Source organism: Mus caroli, unplaced genomic scaffold, assembly GCF_978045245.1.
Source record: "Mus caroli unplaced genomic scaffold, Mus_caroli_1 scaffold_1, whole genome shotgun sequence".
Taxonomy (NCBI): domain Eukaryota; kingdom Metazoa; phylum Chordata; class Mammalia; order Rodentia; family Muridae; genus Mus; species Mus caroli.
In genome coordinates this window covers 43,745,932-43,772,936 of record NW_028227256.1, presented here as the reverse complement: position 1 = coordinate 43,772,936, position 27,005 = coordinate 43,745,932, and the positions used below count along the sequence as shown (strand labels likewise).

At 39.2% G+C, this 27,005-nt stretch overlaps 1 protein-coding gene across 1 annotated transcript in view; it reads right to left on the bottom strand.

Moving 5' to 3' along the window:
- Positions 1 to 27,005, bottom strand: part of LOC110288938 (dynein axonemal heavy chain 7-like) — a 326,234-nt gene that overhangs the window by 39,544 nt on the left and 259,685 nt on the right. The window contains exons 50-57 of the mRNA XM_085837019.1: positions 24,984 to 25,117; positions 23,762 to 24,097; positions 17,203 to 17,329; positions 15,571 to 15,765; positions 11,669 to 11,761; positions 5,116 to 5,292; positions 2,708 to 2,869; positions 1,651 to 1,851 (exon numbers count right to left, since the gene is read on the bottom strand). Coding sequence (XP_085693145.1) covers positions 1,651 to 1,851; positions 2,708 to 2,869; positions 5,116 to 5,292; positions 11,669 to 11,761; positions 15,571 to 15,765; positions 17,203 to 17,329; positions 23,762 to 24,097; positions 24,984 to 25,117 — 1,425 coding nt within the window. The remainder of the gene's footprint in view (positions 1 to 1,650; positions 1,852 to 2,707; positions 2,870 to 5,115; positions 5,293 to 11,668; positions 11,762 to 15,570; positions 15,766 to 17,202; positions 17,330 to 23,761; positions 24,098 to 24,983; positions 25,118 to 27,005) is intronic.

Here is a 27,005-nt window from a genome sequence, read left to right as displayed (position 1 = left end):
TTAGATTGAATTTTTCTGATTGTGCTGGTGTTGAATATAGATTTCTTACTCTTTGCACAAGAAAACTGACAAATATTCATATACTATTAACATTATATGATAGAAGTGACATATACATTATTTAAATTAGCATATAGGAGGATATATCTAAGTTATAGGCAAATGCCATAACATTTTATATGAGGCTGAAGCATCTATGTGTTTGAGTATCTGAGGAAAGCTCTAGACTATAATGAAGCCTCTATAGCTGCCAAGAGATGACTGAGAACACACACACACACACACACACATACACACACACACAGAGGGAGGAGATACAGGGAAAGAGAGAGAGAGAGAGACATAGACACAAAGACAAAGAAACGCAGAGACACAGAGAGACTAATGCGTATATGCACAGATATTATTGTATTTGGGTACATAGAGAGGAACACAAAACAACAAACCAACTGGTATAAAAATTAATAGCAGGTGAATATTAAGAAGGACATAGATTGTTCCTTATACTATTTTTATATTTTCAATTTTCCTATAACTATAAAAATCATTCTCAAATAAAAAGTAAATGTAAAGTTTACATTTACTTTCATTCTCAAATAAAATGTAAAGTTGTAAAGTGTTATGGAATTTAATAAGATTTTTATCTTGGGTTGGAACTGTTTCATAAACACCTCTAACTCTAAAATGTTATTACTATGGGAGAGACCCTTTAATTTAAAAGAAAGACATGGTAGGTTACACTTACAACGGGGCTCTGTTCAGTCTACCATATGGAGAGATAACTCCGTATGATAACTCAGAATCACCAGCTTTCACCAAGCTTTATCAGTACAAAAGCCAGCCATACACACAGGTCCTGGAAGTTCAGGACAAGGTTGACTTGGTTTTGAATGTATATATGTGTATTTCTTTCTTTTTTTCTTTGTGTGTGTGTGTGTGCGCGCACACACATGGGCAAATTTTTGCTTAATGGAAGTACTTTAGTGCTTTATCATGTTGTGCACTTAAGTAATGTTCAGACATCACGACTATGAGCTTTCAAATGGCAAAACTTATCAAGGTTCATAACCCTGCACATTAAAGAACCCTCCCATTTTTAATTACAGCAAAACACCATGAAACAATTTTAGGTCACAGACACTCAGACAGATTTCTAATCATGAAAACAGTGGGTGTTTTCCCTGCTTGCCTGGTGGCTCCAGAAAAGACCCTTATGAGTCCCATCAATCGAGGAGGAAAACCATTTTGGCTCTCATTATGGTTATATGGAGGAAATGTTTTTATGTTTTAATTTAGAGGGATGTTCCCAGATAGCAAAGGGCTCAGTTCATATCCTGGAACAGGTTCTCCAGCCTTGCAGATTTGCGCTGGGAATGACTTACAGCTGACTCTCTCAACAGAAGCCTACATTATTAATGATATTCCATAATATCTCAGCTGAGCAGGATTGGGGCTGGTGGTAAAATTAAAATAAAATATTAATAAAATTGACTTCAGCACAGTCAATAATCAGTAATGAAAACCAACTGTGCTGCAGAGCAGGGGGCCTATTTAATTTGTAGTTTTACTCTATGCACACATCCCTGATCACTAGGGGCCAACTTGAATTGCTTTACAGGGCTGGGGTGACAGGACTTAGCCATCACTAACAGGCTTTTTGCAGCTGTCAAAGAATTCAGGGTCAGAGATCGGGTCCATGAGGTATGATCGGATGATATTTGCCCGTAATCCTTTCGGTGCTTCGTTGGTCATTTTTACTCCATTCTGCAGGACCGACACAGGGAAATTTGGAGATGGGTAACTCGTCAGCCAGATTCGGAAATCAGGGTGTGTTGATTCTGGGCTTAACTCCTGTGAGAAAATAAATCACAAACAAGCGTGAGTAAGACTCAAGGAATCATCTCCATGTCTGTTAGGAACAAACTGTCTGGAAAGGGAAAGAAACATCTCTAAACAGAGATGGAATTGTTGCAACTTAAGCAGAAGCCCAACATTCATTGCTGAGTCACCACACTTCACTGAGAAGGCCCAGAATGTTGTCACTCCACTGACAAAATTAATTCACATAATTGTACAGCTTACACAAGTGCTATGTAGTTCAGAGTTGGCTCAAAGACTAAACTCTTCTTAATGGGTTCATGCCTGCACAGATGTTTTTAAATATTTCAAAAATAATTATTTACCCACAGCTAGATTAAGACTAACCCTCTCCTCTTGCTGCAGCCAGATTTGGGAGTTAAGCTGCCAGTGAAGACAAATCAATATTACTCCAAGCTGGAATTATTTGTTTAAGAGAGAAGGGTGTTTTAAAGGGCAAGAGCTAGTGTATCCTGAAGCCTCAGTATTTATCACTACTACCTCTATAGTGAACCCTAGAGGTCAGAGAGCCCTGAATTAGCACTGCGATATTAAGGCCCAGGAATAGCTACTGAGGCCTGTTCCTCTGAGACACAGACATTCTGAAATAAGCACTCCATGGGGTGAAGGGGTATCAGCTGTAGCCTGACTGTGTGTCTGCCTGTTTTTTTTTTTTTTTTTTTTTTTTAGGTAAAGTGTTTAATATGAACCCATGTTTATAGTGATCCAGCTACAACCTTAATCTGAAGCCTGCCAAATGAAAGAACAAAAATGAGGCACTTGGGTGAGATGTATATGAAAATGAGACTGGGGAGGTAACACACTAATAAATATATATCTGCATTTTTACCTCACAAACTTTCTCAAGAGTTGGCATCCAAGAGGTGGCAAGGTGACAGTTTTGAAGAACAACCCAGGTCCCATCCTTGACAGCTTTCTCTAACATCTTCATAGCGATGGGCCCTTGGCCTTGGCCCAGAGATAGAGAGCTAAGTTTTGAGCCCCCATATCCCTGTGTACAAGAACAACAAATATGTGATTTTAGCATCATACATTGGTCCAAACAGACATAACCTAAACACGTGCTAATCAAAACTTAGATGAAATAGTATAGAAATGATCACCGTGATAAGAGGAAAATTCTGAAGGCTCTTTGGCTGTTGACATAAGATATAGAAAATAAAAAAATATTAAGAAGCCTTTCTAATAAAGGCGAAAATTAAAGCAACCCTGAAAACATGAAGCTAAGAAGGAAAACATGAGCTGGAAGATGAACTTGCCCAGTCACCTTGAGCAAATGTGTCAGTTACTTTAGATACTCATAAAATTAGAAGAACAAAAACTTTAACCACTGACTGCCAATCAACAACTTCCTTCAGCAATGCTGTGGGGATGTGTCCGCAGCTCACCTGTGGCTTTTTGATCTCCTCATTTTAGGGTAGTTGTCCCCAGATTCCTAAAAGAGGCCCCAGTGACAGAGGCAGTGGAAGAATGGGTCTTGGTCCCCCTCCAACTGCTCATTGCTATACTCATTGTTTTAGGATTTTACTGCTGTGAACAGACACCATGACCAAGGCAGTTCTTATAAGGACATTTAATTGGGCCTGGCTTACAGATTAAAAGGTTAATAAGTCTATTATCATCAAGGTGGGAGCATGGCAGCATTCAGGCAGGCATGGTGCAGGAGGGGCTGAGAGTTCTACAGCTTCATCTGAAGGCTGCTAGAAGAAGACTGGCTTCTAGGCGTCTAGGATTGAGGGTCTTAAGCCCACACTCATAGGGACACACCTCCTCTAACAAGGCCACACCTACTTCAACAAGGCTGTACCTCCAAATAGTCCTTGGGCTAAGCATATTCAAACTAGTACAGTCAGTAACTCTGTGAGAAAAAAAAAAAGACAACTTGGTGGGGAAAAAATGTAGAGGTAGAAACTGGAGAAAATGCAGAAGGATGACAGACAGGGCAGGAGAATGGCAACATTGCCTAACACCAAAGAGACACACAGAGGAAACAGAGATCAAAAGGATGTCAAAGCAATGTTGATTTGTAGAGATAAGCCCCATGCATAATAGACACTTGGAGCTACCTCCATTCCAGCTATGCCACTACATTTCTTATCTCATTTCCAATATCCCTGCCCCAACTAGTGGTCTGCTTCCATTTTATAATACTCAGTCAATCCTCTACAGTCCAACTGAGATGACGTTACAAATGAATGGTCATGCTACATAAAGTACATCTATCTTTAATCATGGCATCCGTATCTCAACACTTCTGAAGCAATCAGAACGCTGTATCAGACAGTCAGTACTCATACAATATCCAGGCTATTCAAGTGCCAAGTGACCCAATAAAAACTTCTTTAATTTTAAAGTCATGTAGCTTTCAGGAAGCTATCCTCTCTTTGCTTTAATATCCCTCGCTATGAAATGGAGATTTACTTTAAAGTCTTCTGTATAATTTCAAAGAGAAAAAAATTAATAACATTTACCACCAAAGTTTACTGTAGGCCATGACCTCAATCCACCAAAGTTCATTTTAGGTCATAACCTCCATGCAAATGTTCCTGTCAGTTTTAGAAAGTGCCAGAAATTGTTTAGATTATACCAAAATGAGGAACATCAACTCAGAACCATCCAAAAACCTGTTCATTACTTTCTTCTTCTAGACAGTGTGGCATAAGAACACTTACAGCAAATTAATTTGAATGTGTTTTAAATTCTCTTACAAGTATAGACGATTGAGCATACTCTCCTGGCAGTGAGGGTATAATGTATAGCTGCTCTGAGAGTCAAAGAGCGCTGCCGTCCTTTAGAGACTAGGAAGAGGGGTGTGACTAGAAGCTTCACCCTGGAGCTATTGCCTGAACTAAATCAACCAAGTCCACGTACTGGCGTAAATGCTGCAAATGTTGAAAGAGGAAATGTTCCTCAACTCCCAATTTTAGTACAGGTTGGTCTCAAACTCATGATCCCCCTGCCTCTTCCTCCTTCAGCAAATCCTAATGGCACATGCCACCGCAACTAGAGATACCCAATTTTACTTTCACAAGTTATGTAAGGAGCCACTTTAATGTAAGTGCTGCCAATGAGTATCATTTTCTTGGGACTCTGTCATGTTTCAGAATTCCAAGCCCTTCCTGTGGCTGAGTGACAAGTTTTAGCTTTCTCTCATCTTTTAAGACATTAGTTAGAGCAAAAATTAATTATCATAAAGGAACGTGACAGTGTCAGATAATGTAATCTGCTGTGAAGTACCTGGTCATCAGCGAATTTCAGAAGAGCATTCATGGGATCTGCTCCAGGGGAGAGCACAAAGATCAATGGTGCACAACAGTTACTGTCCCCAAATGCCTTGGCCAAGTCAAAGGGGGGTGGCTCAATGAAAGGGCGCCCCAATTTCTTGATTATGAATTCCTGCAGCATCGGAATAACCTAAAAGGGACAAGAATATTTGAAAGAATAGTCAAGCGCCGGGCGTGGTGGCGCACGCCTTTAATCCCACTACTCGGGAGGCAGAGGCAGGCGGATTTCTGAGTTCGAGGCCAGCCTGGTCTACAAAGTGAGTGCCAGGACAGCCAGGGCTACACAGAGAAACCCTGTCTCGAAAAACTAAAAAAAAAAAAAAATAGTCAAAATAGTTACAACTTCCAGGAGTTTTAAAATAAAACCGTCAGTGGGTGTGCTAGCATATGCATGTGACCTCAGCACTGCAGAGTCTACCAATTAACCAGTTCACGGTCGAGCTGCACTGCATCACAAGACCCTGTCTCAAAATAAAGTGAACTGGACTCCCCTGTATAGATTAGGTGCAAACAGTGGGAGTTCTAGGGTGTTATTCTGTCCATGAATGCCTTCAGAAAAACAATTACAGATGATTCTAATAATAAGTGATGACTTGTAGGAGACACCAAATTCAAAGACCATTTCTCCCACTCTTATGATTGTTATTTGTCTGCAGTTCTTGATGTAGGGTTGAGGCCTTTTGGTATTAAATCACTGATTATATTCCCATCAAGGTTTGTGGGAAGCAGAGCTCTGTAAAAAAAAAAAAATCACAAGCTATTTACTAAGAAACAAGCCACTCTGTATTGGCAGATTGTCTATCAGGACAATTTTCTTGGGGCCTGTTTGAAAAAGGCAAACTCTATGGCTTGGGGTCTCTGCAGGAGTGGATATGTGTTGATAGTAAGGACACAGTCAGCCTTGTCTGTTCCATCCCCTGTTCTCCAGTGAGAAGCTACACCTGGCACTTCTCGGTTGTCATGCCAGTTAATTGTGACCCAGGTGTGACCTAAACAGGATGCATGACATGATTCTTGTTCCAATCTCAACAAACTACAGACGCTCCCTTCAACTATAAACACTCCATCTTCTTGCTTGCACTTTGTCAGTGCTGATGGTTCCCTCTTAATAAAACATTGGAAAAGAAAGGCATCATTACAAAGCTTAGATCTGAAGAAGGAAAAACGAGGCAAACATTTCAACAGATACCAGTGTACTCATTTCCTGACAGGTCTTCCTCTGTCTTTGTGCAGAGATTCGTTTGTGATGCTCACTTGAGATGATTTTTTTCAACAGGTGAGAACAAAGCTACCAAATCATTTCTCTAGGTAAGTAAAAGCAAATTTTATGCTGGGTTAAATTTATGACAATATTCTTCAGATTTATGTCACACCAATGAAGGAGATAAATCCTGTATTTGATGTCAAGCTTGGGCATAGGATCAAGAACAATGTCTCCCCTTTGCCTTTATAAGAACTGCATGCATACACTTGAAACTGAATGTGGCAAGTCCCAACATTGGGCTAATACAGCACCAGATCCCCTGAGGGCATTTTTTAAAATTTGTTTTGCTTGACTTACTCTGCTAAATATTCAATTATCTCCTTTGAATATAAGAATACCAAGCAGAATAAGGACTTCCACACTGCAGTACTGAAATGCCAATAGACTCCTTCAAAGCCTCCATTAACACAGCTTCTGTAAAGATTCATATTTTTATTTCACATACACTTGCAGTTTTTGAAAGTCACATTCCCTTTGATAACAAGTTACAGGCACAGATGTTCATATGACTAACATCATACATATAATCTATTTAATTACCTAACTTCAGCTTATGTCTTAAGAAGTATCTACCAAACGCACTTTTAACCCTGCTCTGAAACACATATTTCTGCTCAAAATTTGAAGTCACAAATAGTAGCTCTCTGTTTCTTTATCTTGTTCTCACGAACTAATCAGTCCTGCCACACAGAATGCTGTGGGCATCTCCGTAAGAGCTTAGTTAGCATAGAAGGAATGTGTGAGTCCAACATGCCAGCTATAGGACAGAACACAGCTACCTCAGAGGAAGGAGTAATGGAAAGAGCTCGTGAGGACCTCACAGTCATCAGCAGAATGGCTGTCAATATAGGATGGGACTGTACAAATATATCACACTCCCCACCCCCAGCCCAGGGTAGCAATTCCACATGCCTGGAACATTCTTCAGCTGCAGGAGCAATTTACAAGTGCCTAGTATCTAAAAATGATAGTATCCTCTGGAACCAGTTACAAGTGCCTCCAAACACCAGTTATAAGTTCTCTGCAACATCTATTTGAACAAGATTTGTGAATAAAACCATCACCATATCATAATGCTCTTTAAAGTCAGGCACATGTATTCTCCTGCACATGTGTGTGGCTAGGAATGCTGAACCAATGGAGAAATATCCAGATTCAAGTTAGACTTTTATTTATATATTTGTGTGTTTGTTGGTTTATTTGGTGTGTGTTGCAAGGCAGTGAGTGGACATGACTACAGAGAGAGTGGAAGTTAAAGGTCAGCTCGCTGGACTACACTCCTCCCTTGTGGGTTCAGGGGGCTCTAACTCAAGTCACTAGGCTTAAGGAGGTACCTTTACCCACTGAATCATCTTGCTGGTCAGAACTAGATTTCTTTTTTCTTTTAGCATCTATGGAATGAGTTAATACAAAGTCTCAAGATTAAAATTTTATAGTCAAATTCCAGAAATTCTAGACAACAACAAACCATCAAAGGATGAATTCACACACACTCGAACACATATACATACATTCATATGTGTATACATGCACACATGTACACACGCTCAATTAATGTCTAGATAATTTCTTCATGCTTCAGTTCCTTTGAATAATCACAAATGGCTAACTCACTGCAGAAATATTAAAAATATCTTAATTTCCTACCCTAGACCTCATCATTTTCTTTCTCATTACCATTCTTTGCACAAAGGGACTTTCTTCCCTCATCAGATTAAAACAACAGCAAAACACAACACTTATTCAACAGCACCTTTCCTCCCCAAGTTAGCTTTAACCTCATCACAAAATTATAGTCTTGCAAACAAAATGACAGATTCAGAGACTTGAAGTTTCCTAAAAGCTAGTTTGTGATAGGAATGGCCCAGTTTTTGAAAGAGGGACCTGCTGGTTTACCTGCACAGGTAAACATGGCTGTCTGTTAGCACTGGACGGTCCAGTTAGGAATATATGAGCATCTGTCCTGAAGAGAAGAGAAGATAGATTCCACAATTTCACTTTTCAGACTATAAAAGAGCAAAACTTGCTTGCTTCCCAATAGGAGACTAGAACTCCCAAGGTAAAGGCAGACTGTGCCAGCAATCAGGCTCACCAGATGATAAACTCCTCTGCACTAGCAATCTGATGGTTCCAGCATTAGGTTTGTAAAATGAGATCTGTCAGTAGCAAAGATTTCAGACTCATTATGGCAGCCATCTTCTCAAAGGCAGGAGAAAAGCCTGTGTTTTCTCCTATGCATGCTTTTCTGATCAGTGCAAATTCCCACAACATTTATCTGAGCTCAGAGACGCTTATTAACTTGAATCTGACAAGTTTCTTATTGAGAGCTGATGGATTTGTACTTTGTTTACAGTTCAGAATGATAGAACTGTGGCCAGAAGCTCTTTATTTTACAAATGACTCTGAACATTGCATACCTTAGTACTTTCCACTCCACATGTTTCTTCCATCAGTAAGATACTATAACTATTACATTTTAAGGGAAACTATGAGCCCATCTCATTTTCCTACTGGTGACTTAGCAAGAATCTTTCCAATTTCTCTAAACAATAGCACTGGAAAGCCTGGCAACCTCCAATTTCTGACTCAGTGGTTCTCAACCTTCCTAGTGCTGCGACCCTTTAATACAATTTCTCATGTCGTGGTGACCCCCAACCATAAGATTATTTCATTGTTACTTTATAACTGTAACTTTGCTACTGTTGTGAATTATAATATAAATATCTGATATACAGCAAAACGGATATGTTGCCCTTGTGAAAGATTCATTTGACACCCCACTTCAAGGAGTCACAATCCACAGGTTGAGAACTGATGTTCTAACCATTCCAGTGCATTCAAGTGTTAGGGTAGGTTTTCAAGAGGAAATGGAAAGGAGACCCACCTCTCAAAAATCCCCCAAAAGAATTTTGTTAATTTTCCTTGTATATATATATATATATTCTTATAACCTAGAGACAGTGAAGAAATAAAATGTATATACTAGAATCTCAAATGTTGGTCTCTTATAGTGCTGTTCTCCTCCCTAGGCTAATACCATTCTACTCTGGGAAACCACCTTTTTAAAGGCAGAGTAGGCATATATCACCATATAGCATATAGCTTCCAAAATAATTAATTCACCACTAAAACTTGGAGTACCTGGAAACACTTAAGTGTAAAGAGCATGAAGTTTCTGGATAATATATTGGCATTCTAATAATTATTTTTATATTGAAAACATACATGGGTATGGTGGCATAAAATTGTGACCAATTAATTTCTTCATTTAGGATAAATGGAAAATATCTGTAGTTATAAATGATTGTGGCTTAACACATATGAGCATCTGTAAAATCTGCAGTCATGTGTGATCCAGGCACTCTTCAGGGGTGGACAATGATCAAGTCTTACGGCACTTAAAGATCAACACAGGCATGTACAGGTTTGATGGGAGAAGTGTCTTGGAAAACCTCGCTTGGCAGCTACATAATATCAACTAGCCAAGGCAGGCCTGTACCCATCATCATCACTTTAGATACAATTAAAGGAGAAGAAAAATTGAAATATTGCTAAACATCATTTTGTAATTTTTCTATTCTAAAAAGGGGAACATAGGAATAGATTGGAAAACACTGTAGGGAACGTTGTTGGATGGGACAGGTCAGTATGAAGCAGAAGATTAATTGTGGTTTCAAAACAAACAGAATAACATCAGTCAACAGAAAAATAGACCCCGACACATGAAAACACCTCAGCCTATGTAACTCCCACCTTCAAAAACATAAGGAATATGAAAAGTTATATTTGATCTATTTAATAGTTTAACATATTTTCAGATTAAAATGTCAAGTTTCAAAAATATAAACCTGCGGAAGGATATATGCAGATGAAGTTGTCACAGCTAAGATAAAGGCCCACAAAACCTTGTGAGCATTTCATTTTCTCCACCTTAAAATAGAAAGTGAACATCTGAAGCTTCTATGAAAAGCCATTCTTTTCAATGTTCTCAAAGGGTGCATTTGATTCACAAACATCAAACCAGTGTTCATTTACCTCAGCAACAGAGGCCAGGGCAGAACTGTGACTTTCATAGGCCATAGATACTTTGTGGGCTACTTTCTCTATTTAAAAAACTTAAGCCGGGCGTGGTGGCGCACGCCTTTAATCCCAGCACTGGGGAGGCAGAGGCAGGTGGATTTCTGAGTTCGAGGCCAGCCTGGTCTACAAAGTGAGTTCCAGGACAGCCAGGGCTATACAGAGAAACCCTGTCTCGAAAAACCAAAAAAAAAAAACTTAAATATATACTCTACAATTGTTTTATATAAAGATAAATCTAATAAAGGCTGGACTGTATTCTGACTAAAAGCTTAAACATGTGGACAAATTTCTATGCTGAAGCTTGGAAAGCAACTGAGAGCTCTGACAAAGGGATACCTCTACCTCAGATTATCCCTGACATCTATAAAAAAGTCTATTATATATTACTTTCACCATTTAAATTCTGCTTTCATAAGGGGAGGAGTTGGAATGTAAGCAATTCCTTTGAAAACAAATTCAAGTTGTAGATACTGTGAGTTTTGAAGTAATTATGTGAAACTTTAATTTGTTTGTAACAATGGCAGTTATGATAGTTCCCCAATAACCCCCTGATCACATTATACTGGCATCTCTGAGGATATAGGTCAACAAACGTAGGCAAATTCATTTTCTATAGACTGTAATACAAATGAGGACACTAATAAGTATTGAAAGGACATGTCTACTGCTTTGCTGGCTGTATATTTATTATTTAAAGAAGTTAAAATAACATTACTAACATTGCCTTCTATTCAACAGTGACTAAAGCTTTAAAATATTCCACATATTTACTAAATGCTGTGGTGTGGTGTGTATAAATATAGATGCACATTTAGAGAAGACATTCTAGATATTCTAATATATAAACTTGACGTTAATGCCATTGACTAGTTTCACCAAAGTAATAAAATAAAATGAAAATGAGATTATAGCAGGCAAAGCGAGAAGTCTTTGACAGAGAGGAACCAAAAATCATAAAGAGTAATCATAAAAGCATATCACCAAAAATACATTCTATTAGCTATTAACCCAGATGCAGACACAGTTAGGAGATCCATTAGAAGGACATTGGGTTACTTCTGTAGATTCCTCCATCCACCCTGAGTCTATGAAGAAATGGAGTTTGTCTGAGCTGTGCAGAGACAGGATGGGATGAGAGCTGCTCAACAAAGCCCACACTTGCCTTGTCTGGCCTCAAGCAACGGATAATAAGCATCCTCTGAAAGTCGTTTGCTTTATTTTCCCAATCTTCTGGAAACATCTCATGGTGTGGCTCCTAATATTATAGTACATAAGTCAATGTTAGAGGTTATTTCTAAAAGTAATAATATTTTACAAATAAGCATATACTTAGAGAAGACATAATTCCTGAAATCAAAACACTTGTGTAAATTTTATTTTATTTAATCTGTGGGGGAAATTAATGTCAACATTACAATGTTTCATGTAAGCATTTGAAGTTTACAAGCAAGTTTCCTGGCTTCCTCTCTGGGTTCCACATAGTGAATGCAATTGCAATTTTAAACTAAAAAGAAATACTCAGAAAAAAAAAGACTAGAAAATATTTCTAGGATACATTTCCATTAGCAACATGAAGAAACCCAAAGTACCCATTCCAAATGATTGAACCCATTCTACTTATCATATATGACAGGTACCCAAGTAAGGCCAGGTGTCGGCACCCAGGGGCTACCACCTACCTAACTCTCTCTGGTTAGACCTAGCTGTCTCTATACAGAGCAGCTACCTATCATGTTCAAGAATAGTAAAAATCATAAGAGCAGAAACAGAGTAGAAAATAACTGGGAACTGGAAAATGCTTAACCTTTATGACAAAGTAATGCTGAAAAAGGACTACTGTCTTACTTAGGGTTTTATTGCTGTGAAGTGACCCCATGACCAAGGCAACACTTATAAAGGCAAACATTTAATTAGGGCTGGCTCACAGTTTGACAGGATTAGTGCATTGATATCACTGCAGGAAGCACGGCAGCATCTAGGCAGATGTGGGGCTTGAGGAGCCTAAAGTTCTATATCTTGATTCAAAGGTAGCCAGGAAAAGACTGACTTCTAGTCAGCCAGGAGGAGGGTCTCACAGCCAATCTCCACAGTGACACATTTTCTCCAAGGCCACACTTTCTGATAGTGCTACTTTCTGGGCCAAGCATATTCAAACCACCACAATCTACTCCCTGGCCCTCATAGGCTTGTTCAGGCACATGAGTCTATGAAGGCCAACCTAGCCATAGCATAATATAAAATACATTGAGTCCAACTTCCAAACTCCCCATAGTCTATAGCAGTCTCAACATTGATAAAAGTCCAAAGTTCAAAGTCTCTTCTGAGATTCATCCAATCACTTAACTGTAATCCTCTATAAAATCAAAATAAAAAAGCAGATCACAAAACTCCAATATCACAGGATATACATTACTATTCCAAATGTCATAGAGAGGAAATACTGTACCAAAGCAGGACCAAAAATCATCTGGGCAAACTCCAAACTCTGCATCTCCATGTCTGATGTATGTAAAAGTGCTCTTCATATCTCCAATTCCTTTCATCTTTGTTGACTGCAACAACTATCTATCTTTTGGGCTGTTTCCAATCACTGTTAGCAGCTTTCCTCAGCAGGTATCCCACATCTCTGGTATCTCTAACATCTTAGGATATTTATAGCAACTTCAACTTTTCACTCTCTTGATCCAATATCTGGGATCCACACATGATCTTCTAGGCTCCTTTAAAGGGCTTGCATCATTTCTCCAGCTCTGCCTTCTGTAGCACTCTAGGTTCTGCTCAATTCCACTCCACTGCTGCTGTTGTTCTTGGTAACCATGCCATTCCATGGCACTGGCATATCCAAAACACTGGGGTCTTGTACTGCAACTAGGCTCCACCAACAGCCTCTCATAGGCTTTCTCTATGATGCCAAGCCTCAACTTCTTTGCATGACCCTTCAGTCCTGGGCCATCAATTGCATTTGAGGCTGCATCTTCAGTAGTGGCCTTTTCTGGCCTTTCACAGTACCAAGCTTCAGCTGGTCTCTATGACCCCTTCATGCCTTTAAAACCAGCACCACCTGGGTGATTCTTACATATTACCAAGTCCAGCTGCAGCATGAGACATAACCTTGTCTATCTCTGAAACAGAGGCTCTCAGAGAACACTTCCCAGAAGATTTCACCTCAGTGATTATGGTCTCTTCTTAATCACTGTTAATGTCTTAGTTCCAGCTAACCAGCAACAATTCTCCCAGTAGTCCTTTCTGTTCTTGACTCTAAGGCCAGAGCCACAGGGCTGAAGCTGCTGAGTTCTGCTGCTTGTTTGGGCTGAACATGTCCCTCTTGTTCTACTACATCATCACCAGCTTAATGTTTTTCAATTCCTTTATGGACGAAGCTTGGCTGTCCTGAAATTTGCTCTCTACATGACCATGAACTCAGAGATCTGCATGGCTCTGTCTCTTGAATGCTGAGATTTAAGGCATGCATCACCACACTTGAATGTAATCTTTTCTCTACTTAGGACTTGCTCTATACCAGGCTGGCCTTGAACTCAGAGATCTGCTTGCCTCTGTCTCCTGGGTTTAAAGGTTGTACTACTTACCATGCCTGGACTTAAGCTTTTCATGGTCACTATTCCTCAATATTGGATCAAAAAACTGTCTCCTGCATTTCTGAATTGTAGGTCATTCCAGATTAAAAGTCCAAATGAAAACAATAACCAAACAACTTTTCCTTGTTCAATGATAAACATATAAACAATAAGCTTAGCTTATTGCCCCAAAGTCACCACTCCCTAATCTCCTCTAACACAGGATTTAGCTACATTGTAGTTCTTTTTTTTCCATTTTATTTATTTATTTATTTTTAATTAGGTATTTTCTTCATTTACATTTCCAATGCTATCCCAAAAGTCCCCCATGCCCTCCGCTCCCACTCCCCTACCCACCCACTCCCACTTCTTGGCCCTGGAATTCCCCTGTACTGAGGTATATAAAGTCTGCAAGTCCAATGGGCCTCTCTTTCCACTGATGGCCAACTAGGCCATCTTCTCATACATATGCAGCTAGAGATACATTGTACTTCTTGGCACCCTTTTATTACTTGAAACATATATTTTGTATTTTTCCTTTCTAAACCTGATTAAGTTTAATCAAAATGCTCTTCTTTAGAGTAAATCAGAGGATGAAGTCTATGCTGGGCTTTTCTGAGACTTCCTTTGTTAATGCAATTAATATGAATCTCTTTACCTTAGCCTTGGACAAACTCTTCAGAAAAGGCCAAAAAACATCCGCATTCTTCATCAAATCATAAGAATCATCTCCAGGCAACATACCAAAATTACTTCTTTTTTTTTTTTTTTTTGAATCCTAGAACCAGGCTCCTACAGTTCAAATTGCCCTCAGTACCAATGTCTTCCAAATTCGTATTAGAATGGTCTATTAAGTACTACTTAAAGCATTCCACTGCTTTCCAAATCCCAAGGCCCCAAATCCACATTCCCCCAAACAAAAATATGGTCAGGCCTATCACAGCAATACCCCAGTCCCTGGTACCAACTTCTGTCTTAGTTTGGGTACTAAAATGTTACTGTTAGTTATTGCTGTGATCAAACACTATGACCAAGGAAACTCTTATAAAAGCCAACATTTATTTGGGGCTGGCTTACAGTTTCAGAGCTTTAGTCCATCATCATCATAGAAGGAAGCATGGTAGCATTCAGACAGATTTGGGGCTGGAGGAGCCGAGAGTTCTACATCTTCATCCAAAGTCAACCAGGAGAAGACTGACTTTCAGGGAATGTGGAAGAGGGTCTCAAAGCCCACCGCCATAGTGACAGACTTCCTCCAACAAGGCCACACCTCCTAACAGTACCACTCCCTGGGCCAAGCATATTCAAACCACCACATCTATAATAAACTTTCTCCTCCCCCACACCTAGGAGCAGCCACATATTTTTTTTTTCATTTCTTTTTTTCATTCATTTATGGAATCTTGCTTTTATACAAAGGTAACATTATACATATTTAACATCTTCTCCACTGAAAATCTTTGAAATAAGCAAAAGGGTGAAGACATACCATACTATCATATACTTTTTTCCATCCATCCTTTAAGCGCATAAACTCCCTGCGAATGGTCTTAAAGGCATGTAAGTCATCTAGTCGGCATATCTCATCCCAGGACTTTTGAGGAAGCCATGTGCAAGGGTTGGTATAAGGATTATCCAGCCCAATGCCACCAGTCAGTAGAAATCTCCATTCTGTTTTGTTAATCTGTGGTAAACAAACATCATAGGGAGTCATACAGAAAGTGTTTCTAGTTAGTTACAGCCATTGTAGAATAGTACCAGTCCTTTCAGATTCTTATGAAAGTATACAGCTGATATGCCCTTCTCCTGAGTTGGAAAAAAATCCAACTACTGAACATGGCAAATTTATTTTTAAGGTCCATAAATAGCTACTTTTGAATTACTAACTTAAACATGAGGCCTGAATATATTCTACTTGAATAATATATGTTCCTCAAAATGGATGTTTTCAGATCCAAATATTGGCTCTGAAAAGTCATAGAAAGGTAGAAAATCAACAATCCTCCATGCTTCCATTTATTCTTTATAAAATATAATGAATTGCTATGAAGTGTTTGCATGAAATACAAGAAGCATTTTCCTAATTCCATGAAGATATTAACATATGAGGTTTTACAAGTCTTAAATACATAGATGTATAAGAAGAATATGAGGCTTCTCTTTCATTTGTAAGTGCTTCCTATCTTTTAGATAAAAAGAATTATTTGTTAGCTTACATTTGAGTAAGATGGTTAAATCCAAATGGTTAGACCTCAGTCATTTGCAAAGTTCTTAAAGGTGATAATAAATTATTTAGTAAAGTTAGATGCATGGTCATGTAAATTCTAATAGAAACAAATCGGGTATTTTCATTTTATTGTTTGTTTGTTTGTTTTAAGAATGGGGCATGGTATTGAGGTTATCCTCAAACTCACTGTGTAGACTGAGCTCTGCTCAGACTCATAATCTTCTTGCCCTAGCTTCCTAAGTGCAGGGATTATAGGTGCATACCACCACACAAGGCTCTAGAAACAGACTTTTAAACTAAAATATATAAAAGTTTAAGTGATAGTAACATACTCTTCTTAATTTATATTAACTACTCTGAAATTCTGTCTTGTCTTGCCTTGCCTTAATTAATTTCATTGTCTGGTTTTAATCAGTATATGTATATGTTCCCATGTGGAATAGTAAATAAATCAATGACATCATGATAGTGTTACTGATCTAGACAAGCATCATCAGGCTAGGAGGATACTGAAAAGGGGCTCCACACGCATGGTAAGCTTCAGATCCCACCTTCAATTTTACCCCATAAAATTGTGGAGGTTTTGGTGCTTTGCTGGGGCATATTCTGGGAAAGCTACTCCTCCTGATTATAAGAATCCTATTTCTACCTCTGACCTGGGAGAGACATGATATTCTAATCTGCCACAAAGACTAGAAAATGACTTACTATTATCTCCTCCTCTAACAGGTAATACAACTGGGCCTAGAGCTGTGATCCTCCCGAGATAACTTTTGAGTTGTGTTATGGAGACTTGGAGAATCGTTGACACTGGTATAGTATCTTGGTATATACCACAAACCCTCTCCCAGTAACTACAGCATCTGTAATCCTATAGACTGAACCCTTACTGACCGCGTTATCATGTATCAGCAGATTCACAGTGAGACAAAATGAAAACAGCAACTTGTCCTTTTCGAAGAGTGAGCGGCAGATGTTGACATAGAGTGAGTAGGTGAAGTGATCTCTGAGAATCTGAAGCCTAAGGGCAGTCACAGGGAGAGATAGACAAACACAAACAGGATTAACAGGAGGGAATGCTAAGATTGCCCTACAGACTGCTAGACCTGCATTCAAACTATTTCTTTCAGTTCTCACCCAAACAATCAAAGATCTTTACTCCTTGAGTTGCCAGTTTGAGAGCTAGACAAGGTAGAAGCATTTGAATAGAATTGTATTTCCCTGCTGACTGATGTTTTTCTTTATAGTTTTCATTTACAGAAAAATAATCCATTATAAAAGTTACAAACTTTTTAACTATGAATATTGCATTAGTGGGCAAAATTTGATCTCTTTACAAAGTAAATACTTACAAATATTTTATACTATATTGAATGAATAAAACTAATAGCTTGTATTAAATTAATGGAAAGCCTAATGCTATGCTACAATGAACATGAATCTATCAGAGCCAAAAAAAAAAAAACCTAGTAGATTTGATTATATTTCTCTTTATGAAACTACATTTCACAGAGACAAAACATGGACATATGAATAAACTGGTAATGCATGTGCGCTATATCCACAATTATTCCCAATGTCAATACAATGCCTCATTCATTTTAATATAAGTATTTCATGAAATAATCATTGAAATAAAAAATTTAAATTAGTTATTACATAGACACAAAAACTATGATTTTTAACCTACGTCAACAAAAAAACACTTGTAGAGGGCTAAAAAAAATAAACATTTGTAGGGACACAGACTAATGGCTCAAACCTTCTAAGCAGATCAATTATCTGAGGGAAAAAGCAACATAGTTTATTAGTGATCAAATTTATACTGGTGTTTCTTAATGCAGTAAGGGAAAAAAATATCTACCCATCTGTGACAAGAATTTAGCTATTTTCATACTACTGTCCTTGGCTTGGACTCATTGTAATTGGTGCTTTGTTTTGCTTTTCATTTTTCCTCTTGTTTATTTCCTTAACTATTTTCTCCCTCACTAGCACTGCTATCAGAGAATGACAGCCAAAGGACACATCTTATTTTTAGCTGAGAAACAATGTAGTGAGACAGAAGTCCTTGAAATAGAGCTGAGGTTTAGATTTAAAATAAGCATTCTATCCCTCCCAATAACTAATTAAGAAAATGCCTTACAGCCAGATCTAATGAAGGCTTTTTCTCAATTGAGGTTCTCTTGTTTCAGAGAACTCAGTTTGTGTATCAAGTTGACCTAAGACTAGCCAGCACAGTTACTAAAAAGGTTTGTTGTTGTTTTTGTTTTTTTCTCTTTCTCTTACTATGAGAGATCCTTGAGGTGGCTCAAAAGATGCCATGAACGGGATAATCTGACAAGGTAAAACCAGGCACCACTGCTGGTATACACGTAATTTAGCACATGTCTTTGTAAACAGGGTTTCTATTGCAATTCTAGAAAATGTAGGTTGTAGCTGGGATGGGAAAGGGTCTTAGGCAGCCATTGGCTGTACTGCCATTTCTATCCTGCTGCTGGCTCCTGTCCTTCCAGAATACCCCATCCCATCCCACCCCCCAGCTTTCCCTATCCTTATCCTTCCAAGCTCAAATTTACTCTCACTAGTGATAAAGATTAAAATACTATATTTCAATGATATACTTCAGTGGGAGTAAAAGACTAAAAATTATTCAGTGTTTATAGAAAAATTAATAAATCCCAGGGACATGGTTCATTACCCACTTCATTGCTTTCTGCTCTAGAATGAAAGACACACTCACAGCCTTTATTTTAACAGGCCTTAAACACCTCAATAGCTGGGCCATTGCTGAACCTCCACGGGATTAATCCCGAGTTATTACTTACTAATTCTATGTTCTATCTTGGCTGCTCTGGGCCCAATTGAGCAGGCCTCTGGGCCAGGCTCTCTGGATCCTTCACATGTTGGCTATGCCTATCTGTCCTGCATTCTTCTCAGGCACTGTGTCTCTCCTCTCCTCCACACCCTTCCCACATGGTGGATTTCCCCCTGGTCCCAATCCCAGGAAATCCTAAAATCCTGCCTCTGTCTGTCCTCCCCAGCTATTGGCTGTTGGCATTTTTTATTTACTAATCAGAGCCAACTGGGAGCAGGTTCCCAGAAGTTACATGTAGATCTTGTGTAAACAGGGTTTTTTTTTTTTAAGGGGGGGGCATAATTAGAATTTGTAATATAAGCAGCTACAAATGTTGGTAAGTAGTATAATGATATGAGACAATTCAAGTTTCTCTAGTGGAGTTTTATATTTAAATAAACTTATAGGAAAGGGACTTAAATGAGGAAGACAGTTAACAGTGCAGATATTTGTATTCATTTTAACAGTGTTTATAATACTTACAAGTCTTACCAAATTATATCCACAATATGGTCTATTGAACAGCTTCCAAAGATTGTGTTAGAGGAATATTGATAGAAGTAACAGGGACACAAAAATACTGTGTACACATATGACTGCACATGTGTGTACATTTACATATGGACACTTTATTTAGAAAAAGTTGCAGTTTGACCTCTTTAATAAAATAATACCCTACTTAAATTTTTTCTGCATTTCCTGTTTTTGTTTGTTTGTTTCTATTTTTTACTACAGTTATTTTAGTATTTCCTACATAAACACTACTTCATCAACTTCAATAAATAACACTTTATTATGGCAATTTCACAGTGTCTGACACAATGTTCATGATATATTATTCTTGGTGTCACACTTAAATGAAGCTCAACCATCAAAAGGAGTCTATCGGTATACTTGAGTAAGAGGAACAAGAAGGAATACTAGAGTAATAACCATCTTTAGTAGGCAGGCTTGTGTGAACAGTCCCATGCTTCCTGTACTTAGGAGGATAGCTGAGTCTAATAGCTGCTAAACTCCCACGAATACCATGTTTATCAATAACTGGGAGATCACAAATCATTTCTATGAGAATTTGTTCTCTCTTTAATCTTTGATCAGCAGTTAGCTTTTCAATTGGAACTCTTATTTTGCTGGGGGGGAGGGGGAATGATGAAAAGTGCTGTCTAGAAGTTTCTTGGTAGAACAAGAGCATACACACAAGTGCTTGCCCCATCAGTTGCATCCCATTCGATCCACCACAAGTGTGCATGAATCGGCACCAAGAGCCATGCATGGAGATGCTCCCAGGCAGCACACATCCACTGTGGCCCTAGACTGGGCCCTAGACTTATTTCCAACAGCAGAAAGGAACTATTGTTTTAGGTTCTGTGTCAGGCCAAACAAATGTTTAAAAAGTAAGTGGAAGGGCTTCTTTCTCCTGTTGAAAATAAAGGGAGAGTCCACCCTTACCTCTCTTTTCTTAGAGCCCCAAATTAAGGAACTTATAATTTTCTAAGTATTTTCTACTCTCTGATGCTTTTAAACTCTTATTTTATTTTCATTGATGTGTGTGTGTGTGTGTGTTAGGTATGGGTGCACACATGCCACAGTGCACCTGTGGAGGACACAGGATGACTTTCAGGAGTTGCTTCTCCATTCACCATGGGTCTGGGGATGGAACTCATGCCAGGATTGCAAGGCAAGTGTTGTTACCTACTGAATGTATATTATAGAGAAATGTATATTACTTAGAATATATATTATTTAGAAATGTATATTCTAAAAAAAAATCACTTCAAAACATCGTCAGGACCTGCTTTAAGACCCAGGAATATCTCCAATGTCTGCCAACGTCCTGGAAGCCATTGCTTTGAAGCATAAACCCAGTGCCTGTGGAAGAACAGTTGCCCTGACTTCACCAGGCTCCTTGCTTTATGGTTCAAAGTCATCTCCTCCTATGGAGGTGTGAAAAGTTTGTGTTTCCTCTTACTAAAGTTAATTTGCTAACACAGATGGTCCCCTCCATTAGCAGGCAGAGTGAGGATGAACTACTCGTGACTCTATGCTTGCTTATTATAATGGGTGAAACCACTATGTTCCTTGCAATCTCCCTGCAGATTGCCTATGATGCATAGCACACTCTGGTTTAATGCTTATTCAGTTTTCAAATTGCTTTCTCCCTCTAATGCCTTTCTGGAGAGGATGCCTCGGTTAGGAGAAGACTTAGATTTTAATTAGTCTTCCCTAACAATAAGTGCACATTTAAAAATGAAAGCTGCATTACACACAATGATCCTCATGAGTTCCAGGGATAAGGGGTTGAGTGCAAAATGCCAGCCCCAGAGAACACATTCACTGGGTCTATTTATTCATGCCTCTAAAACAGGCAAATCTGCTCCTGGAGCTGCAAGGTGGACAGAGGCTACCTTGTGGGAGGGAGGGGCTGCAAAGGGCACTGGCTGATTATGCTGGAGCCCTGAACAACCAGTGAGTCTGCCTTTAACAAGAACCAGCTCCTGAGGTTGTCCCTGATATGTGTGCTGTGACATGCCCTCTCAGGCAGGTGTGCAGCACATACTCGCACATGCATTCACACATGCACACTCATATGGTGGTCAAAATAAATAAATATCCTGTCCCAGAACTTCAAATCCAGTGCAGAAAACAGTATTTTGGATGTGTGTATGTGTGTGTGTGCATAATTAGCATTTGTAATATAAGCAACTACAAATGTTGGTAAGTAGTATAATGATATGAGACAATTCAAGTTTCTCTAGTGGAGTTTTATATTTAAATAAACTTATAGGAAAGGGACTTAAATGAGGAAGACAGTTAACAGTGCAGATATTTGTATTTATTTTAACAGTATTTATAATACTTTCAAGTCTTACCAGATTATATCCACAATATGGTCTATTGAACAGCTTCTAAAAATTGTTTTATAGAAGAATATTGATAGAAGTAACAGGGACACAAAACAGAAAACAGATGTGTGTGCCTAATTAACTGGAAACATGGATTTTTTTTTAAGAGATCACCTTCAATTTTGTTTTTCTTCAGTAATCCTCACTAACTTGAAAACTTCAAGGACTAGAAACAAACACTAAAAATTAGAAACAAAGGCCAAACTGAAAACTTCTCTCACTAACAAGTCAAATGAATTCTTTCCTCTAGTTGGCTTAAGCTTAAACAAGATCTTAGTGCTTGGTTTCTGACCCCAAGACAAGAGACTGAGGTGCCTATTTTACATGTCTAAGCAGATCTGGCCTCCAGGTTCTCCCAGCATCCCTCAGTCACTACCTGGCATAACTTGCCTCCAACCTTGAACTTTCCAGCCAAGGGTCTGGGCTGCCCTTCCCCCAGAAAATCTTCTTTATAATCCAGACCTTTTGTTTTCTTGCTCTTCGTTTCCTCTTCTTTCTCTGCACAAGTGCCCCTTTCTCTCTTTCTCTCTCTCCTACCCACTCCCCCTTCCAGGCTTCCTGGGCCTTGGTCCTTGGGGCCAGGGAACTCACCACCAGAGAGCAGCTTTCCAATAAAACTGCCTTTAACAACATAATCTGGTTTGAATTGGCTCATTTCACTCATGGCTGAGAGATAATTTATCACTTAATGCTTTTGCTTTGTATATACTACTCAATAGTAAATAATATGTTTTCTATAGATAATCATAAAAATAAGTTGTGTGATTATCAGAAAATAATCAATATCAGATTTTTGGTTTTGCCTGGTATCTGGCAGAGTTTCAATGTGGTAAACCCAAATGTAAAACTATAGTTTCAGAGTTGGCTGAGAGAGTGTCTGCTTATCATTGGAGGACAAAACTCCTCTCTCCATCCCTGCAGTCAATAGGAGATTTTGCAAATGGGAAACAAAGCTAACTGCTTCCTTCTTCTAGAATTATATTACAGTCCTACTGAAAGGTTCAGTGTTGGTTCAGGATATCCCAAAACCAAGTTGTCAGCACAAAGGAGATTTGCCCCAGAGAGACAATTAGCAGGGAATAAGGGACAAACAGAAGCAATAGAAGAGAGGGGGAAAGGCGGGGGAAATAAATGAGAGGGGGAACGGTTATTTGTCCTACAAGAGAGGGGGGAGGGCAAAGGACTGCCTCCGGACAAAGAGGAGACAGAAGCAGCACATAGAAAAATGTTGATTTATAAAGATAAAGGGGAAAACCCAGTGTTTGCTATCTAATTTTAATTGGGCATTTAATTAGGTGAGCCAAAGTGGGCTTTTGATTGCTGGACTTCAATACTTTGATAGCTGGACCTTGATAGTCAGCCTCAGGAAGAAGAAGTGGCCAAGTAATGGAATAGACCTCTGGTGGCTAGCTTTAGGAATGTAATCTAAGGGATTTTAGCAAGGCAGAGAGGAGATGAGAGAGAAAGGAAAGGCCTGCCAGAGCCATATTTGCCATGTTTGTGCTGACTAGAGTCCCTTCACCTACAGCTCTGTAAGCCATTATTTCCCAGCAAAAGCTTCACACATCTGTTCTATTTCGGGAAAATGATGAGTCAAGCTCCCTTAAGGTTCATGGCTGTGACATTCATGCCATCCTGAAATCATAATCAAAACCGTCATTTTCCCTAGTGTAAGATTAGCATTCCCTTTACATACCTTTTTGATAAGATGTCTGATTTCTCCGAATTTTCAATGGACAGGATGAACAGGTTAATAAACCAGGTCAGAGAATACTGGTACATGGGCTCGATGTTGGCTAGATCAGCGATGGAGAAGAACAGGATGGAAGAATGGATAGCAATGGGCCGATAGCCCATGCGGGTATTGTCAATCTTTTTCTCTGTCTCCTCAGCCACTTCCTGCTTCTGAGAAATCTCATTAGCCAAAGACTTGGAGGAAGATAATATTTTAATCGCAGTCTCATCTTCTAATATATTGCCTTCTGATAGTGAGAGAACTTCTAAAATCTTGTCTTCTATTTCCTTTAACTGCCTAGAATGAAGTACAGCTTTCTCAGAAAAGAAATGGTTTAAAAATCACTTGAAATATGCAGTCTTTTCTAAGAAACAGAGACCTTGTAACCTAAAGAAATGTGTCACGCCGTGACAATTATCTGAAAAAGAGATGCTGTGAGATTAATTTCTTATCTTGTGAAATGTCACTGAGACATGGCCTTCCTGCTCAGCTCCCTTTAATGATCACTCGTGTGACACCCTGAGAAATGGAGCAAACCAGTCTCCTCTGCCACCCAGTACCTTGGCTCAGATGGAACTCAAGGTACCACTCCATTTACTTCCAGAATTTTTAACATTTAGAGAGTTTAATGCTACATAGATATTATGCCCCAAAGAAAACAAATCACTTTGGTTGCACAGCGAACCAAGACACTTCTGTGCAGCACCTTTGTTGAGGAACGGAAGACCATGCACATGTCTGTGGCAAGCCTCCATGTTCTTGACGAGTCTGAGAAAAAGACTCAGCAATGCAGTTTTCTGAGTTAATACAGAGGCTCTTTAGGCCCTGCATTAAAAACTTTCTCATTTGGGGGAGGAACCGGAGAGATAGCTCGGCAGTTAAGAGTACATTGCTCTTCCAGGACTTGGGTTCGAATCCCAGCACCCATACCAGGCAATTCACAACTGTCTGCAACTCCATTTCCAGTGGTTCCTCTGCCATCCTCACGCTTTTCTGGCCTCTAGAGACACCCACAGATGCATGGCACACAGACACATATGTAAATCAATACAAAAATTTAACTTTAAACCAAATTTCCATTTGAGATACACACACATAACAGACACACTCACAATTTAACTAAATAGATGCTAAATATACTTTACTATAACCACAAAATAAATCTTCATTCTGCACTTCAAACCTTTTGTTGTCAGCTCCTTGTACTATCAAGGCTTGCTTTTCTTCTTCGAGGTCTGGCCTTTCCCGTGCCACTACGATTCCCAAAAGTTGATCCTGCATTCCCTCAGGAGTTATCATGAAGTTTAACAATGTGACCTATAAGTGAAAGAATGTATTTTGAAGATGCATTGTTTTTTCTACTAAGAAACCTTCTCTGTGTGTGATTCAAGGTTCCATTAATTGAACACATATTGTGGCAGTCATATGAATGAAAATAGAATTCACATAATAGCTAGCACTGGTACAGGCAAGCCTGACCATTAATGATAGCCAGCAATGATGCAGGCAAGCCTGATTGTTGGATGAAAAACTCATAAAAGCTTATGACAGTCAAAATCAAATACTTATAACAGTTTATGTATTCCCAATTCCAACTGGTCCAATTTCTGATGATCCTTTAACAGTGAAATCAATTAGAATGAGGTTAGAAACAACCCTTACTACAAACTGGACTGAATCTCTTTTTAAGGTTCATTACAGGTGTTAAATGAAACAATCTTAAGAGAAAGACAAGAAGAGAGAGAGAGCACTGCTCTCATATGCTGTGAATGAAGTATTTTTGTGTTAATGAGCCACTATCCTGCAAGAAGAAACATTAGGGAATTTACCTGTTTATAGTGCCCATCAAGGGGTATCTGCTGATATCCACTCTATCCAAGTACCTAATTAGTGGAGAGGCTGGTGTAGTTGTGTATGCTCATACATAGGACACATCTTTAAAATCATTCTTTCTGGTACTTCCCAATAAATGTGTTAATTTAATGTTCTCTGGAAAACTATTCATAGTACCCGCAGCTCTAGAATGATCTCTACTTGTCACAATTACACTTGTTAAAAATACTATCTGTTTCCCATCTCGGTGTCACCTCAGTCCTGTGTAGCCTGCTCCCTTCCCACCCTTCTATGCCCACCAGTATACACGACAATAAAACAGTAGCTGTCTAGTTCTGGCCACCAAATAATCTAGAAGCCGATAAATACTGACTTGAGCTTCATTTCCTTTGAAATTCTCACTTATTGGTTTTTGTATATTTGCCAGTGTGCTGCCTGTTGTTTTAAAATAAAATCTCAATTGTTCACAATTTTACCAATGAAGACTCCAGAGCGAGATGTTGGGGTGAAACCCTGTTAGCTCCGAGAGGCAAAGAAAGCACCCAGGTGACCTTCCTCCTCAGCCAACATCCCAGAATGAACCCCCTCTCTTATACAGTCTCACAAAGATTCCATCAAACTAAATGTTCCTCCATTTTACTTGCTGCATGCCTTTCTGTGCATCCTCCTGACTCTCTCTCACTCTCTAAGGTTTTTTCTTAATAATCTTATGTTCACTTGCAGTCAACTGTCTGCTCTGCTTCTTGACCTGTGGTTGACTTTATTTAATCCTGTTTACAATATTCAAGCAGAAAGCTCTTGGATTAAAAGGTGTGTCCTAAGGCTGAGACACACAGCTAAAACAGGGTTTTCCAGTAAATAATACAATCTCGGGGTTCACAGTGTGATAGGATAGACTGTCCTGCAACAGTTGCCCACGTGCCTTAGGGTCTGCAACCCCAGAAGACTGTGAAGACTCAGTCTTCTCTACTTCTGTTTGTGTCTTTTACTCCACTGGCACTGTGAGCTCAGTGCTTGCTCTACTGGACACCTTGCGCCCTGGGATATGCCATACCAACTCTCCATTTTCTACACTGCAGAATTACCTCCTCACAGACACCTCTCCAGTGCACTCTAGCCCCACCCCCAGCAGCTTCCTGTGCTTCTTCGTTGGTTCCTAACTTCTTACAGCACACCTGTGACTAGATGCAGCCATGCATTTATTTGTCACCTGGTCTAGGGTGGAACAACATCCAGTGGGACAAGGATCTAAAAGTACTAAATATTCAGGACATAGAGAAAAGGGATCTAACCTGACCCACAGCGACTATGGGGCTTTACCCCAGAGACAGGGTGCAGAGGTGGACTTTGCAGCTGGTTGACAGAGAGTCGA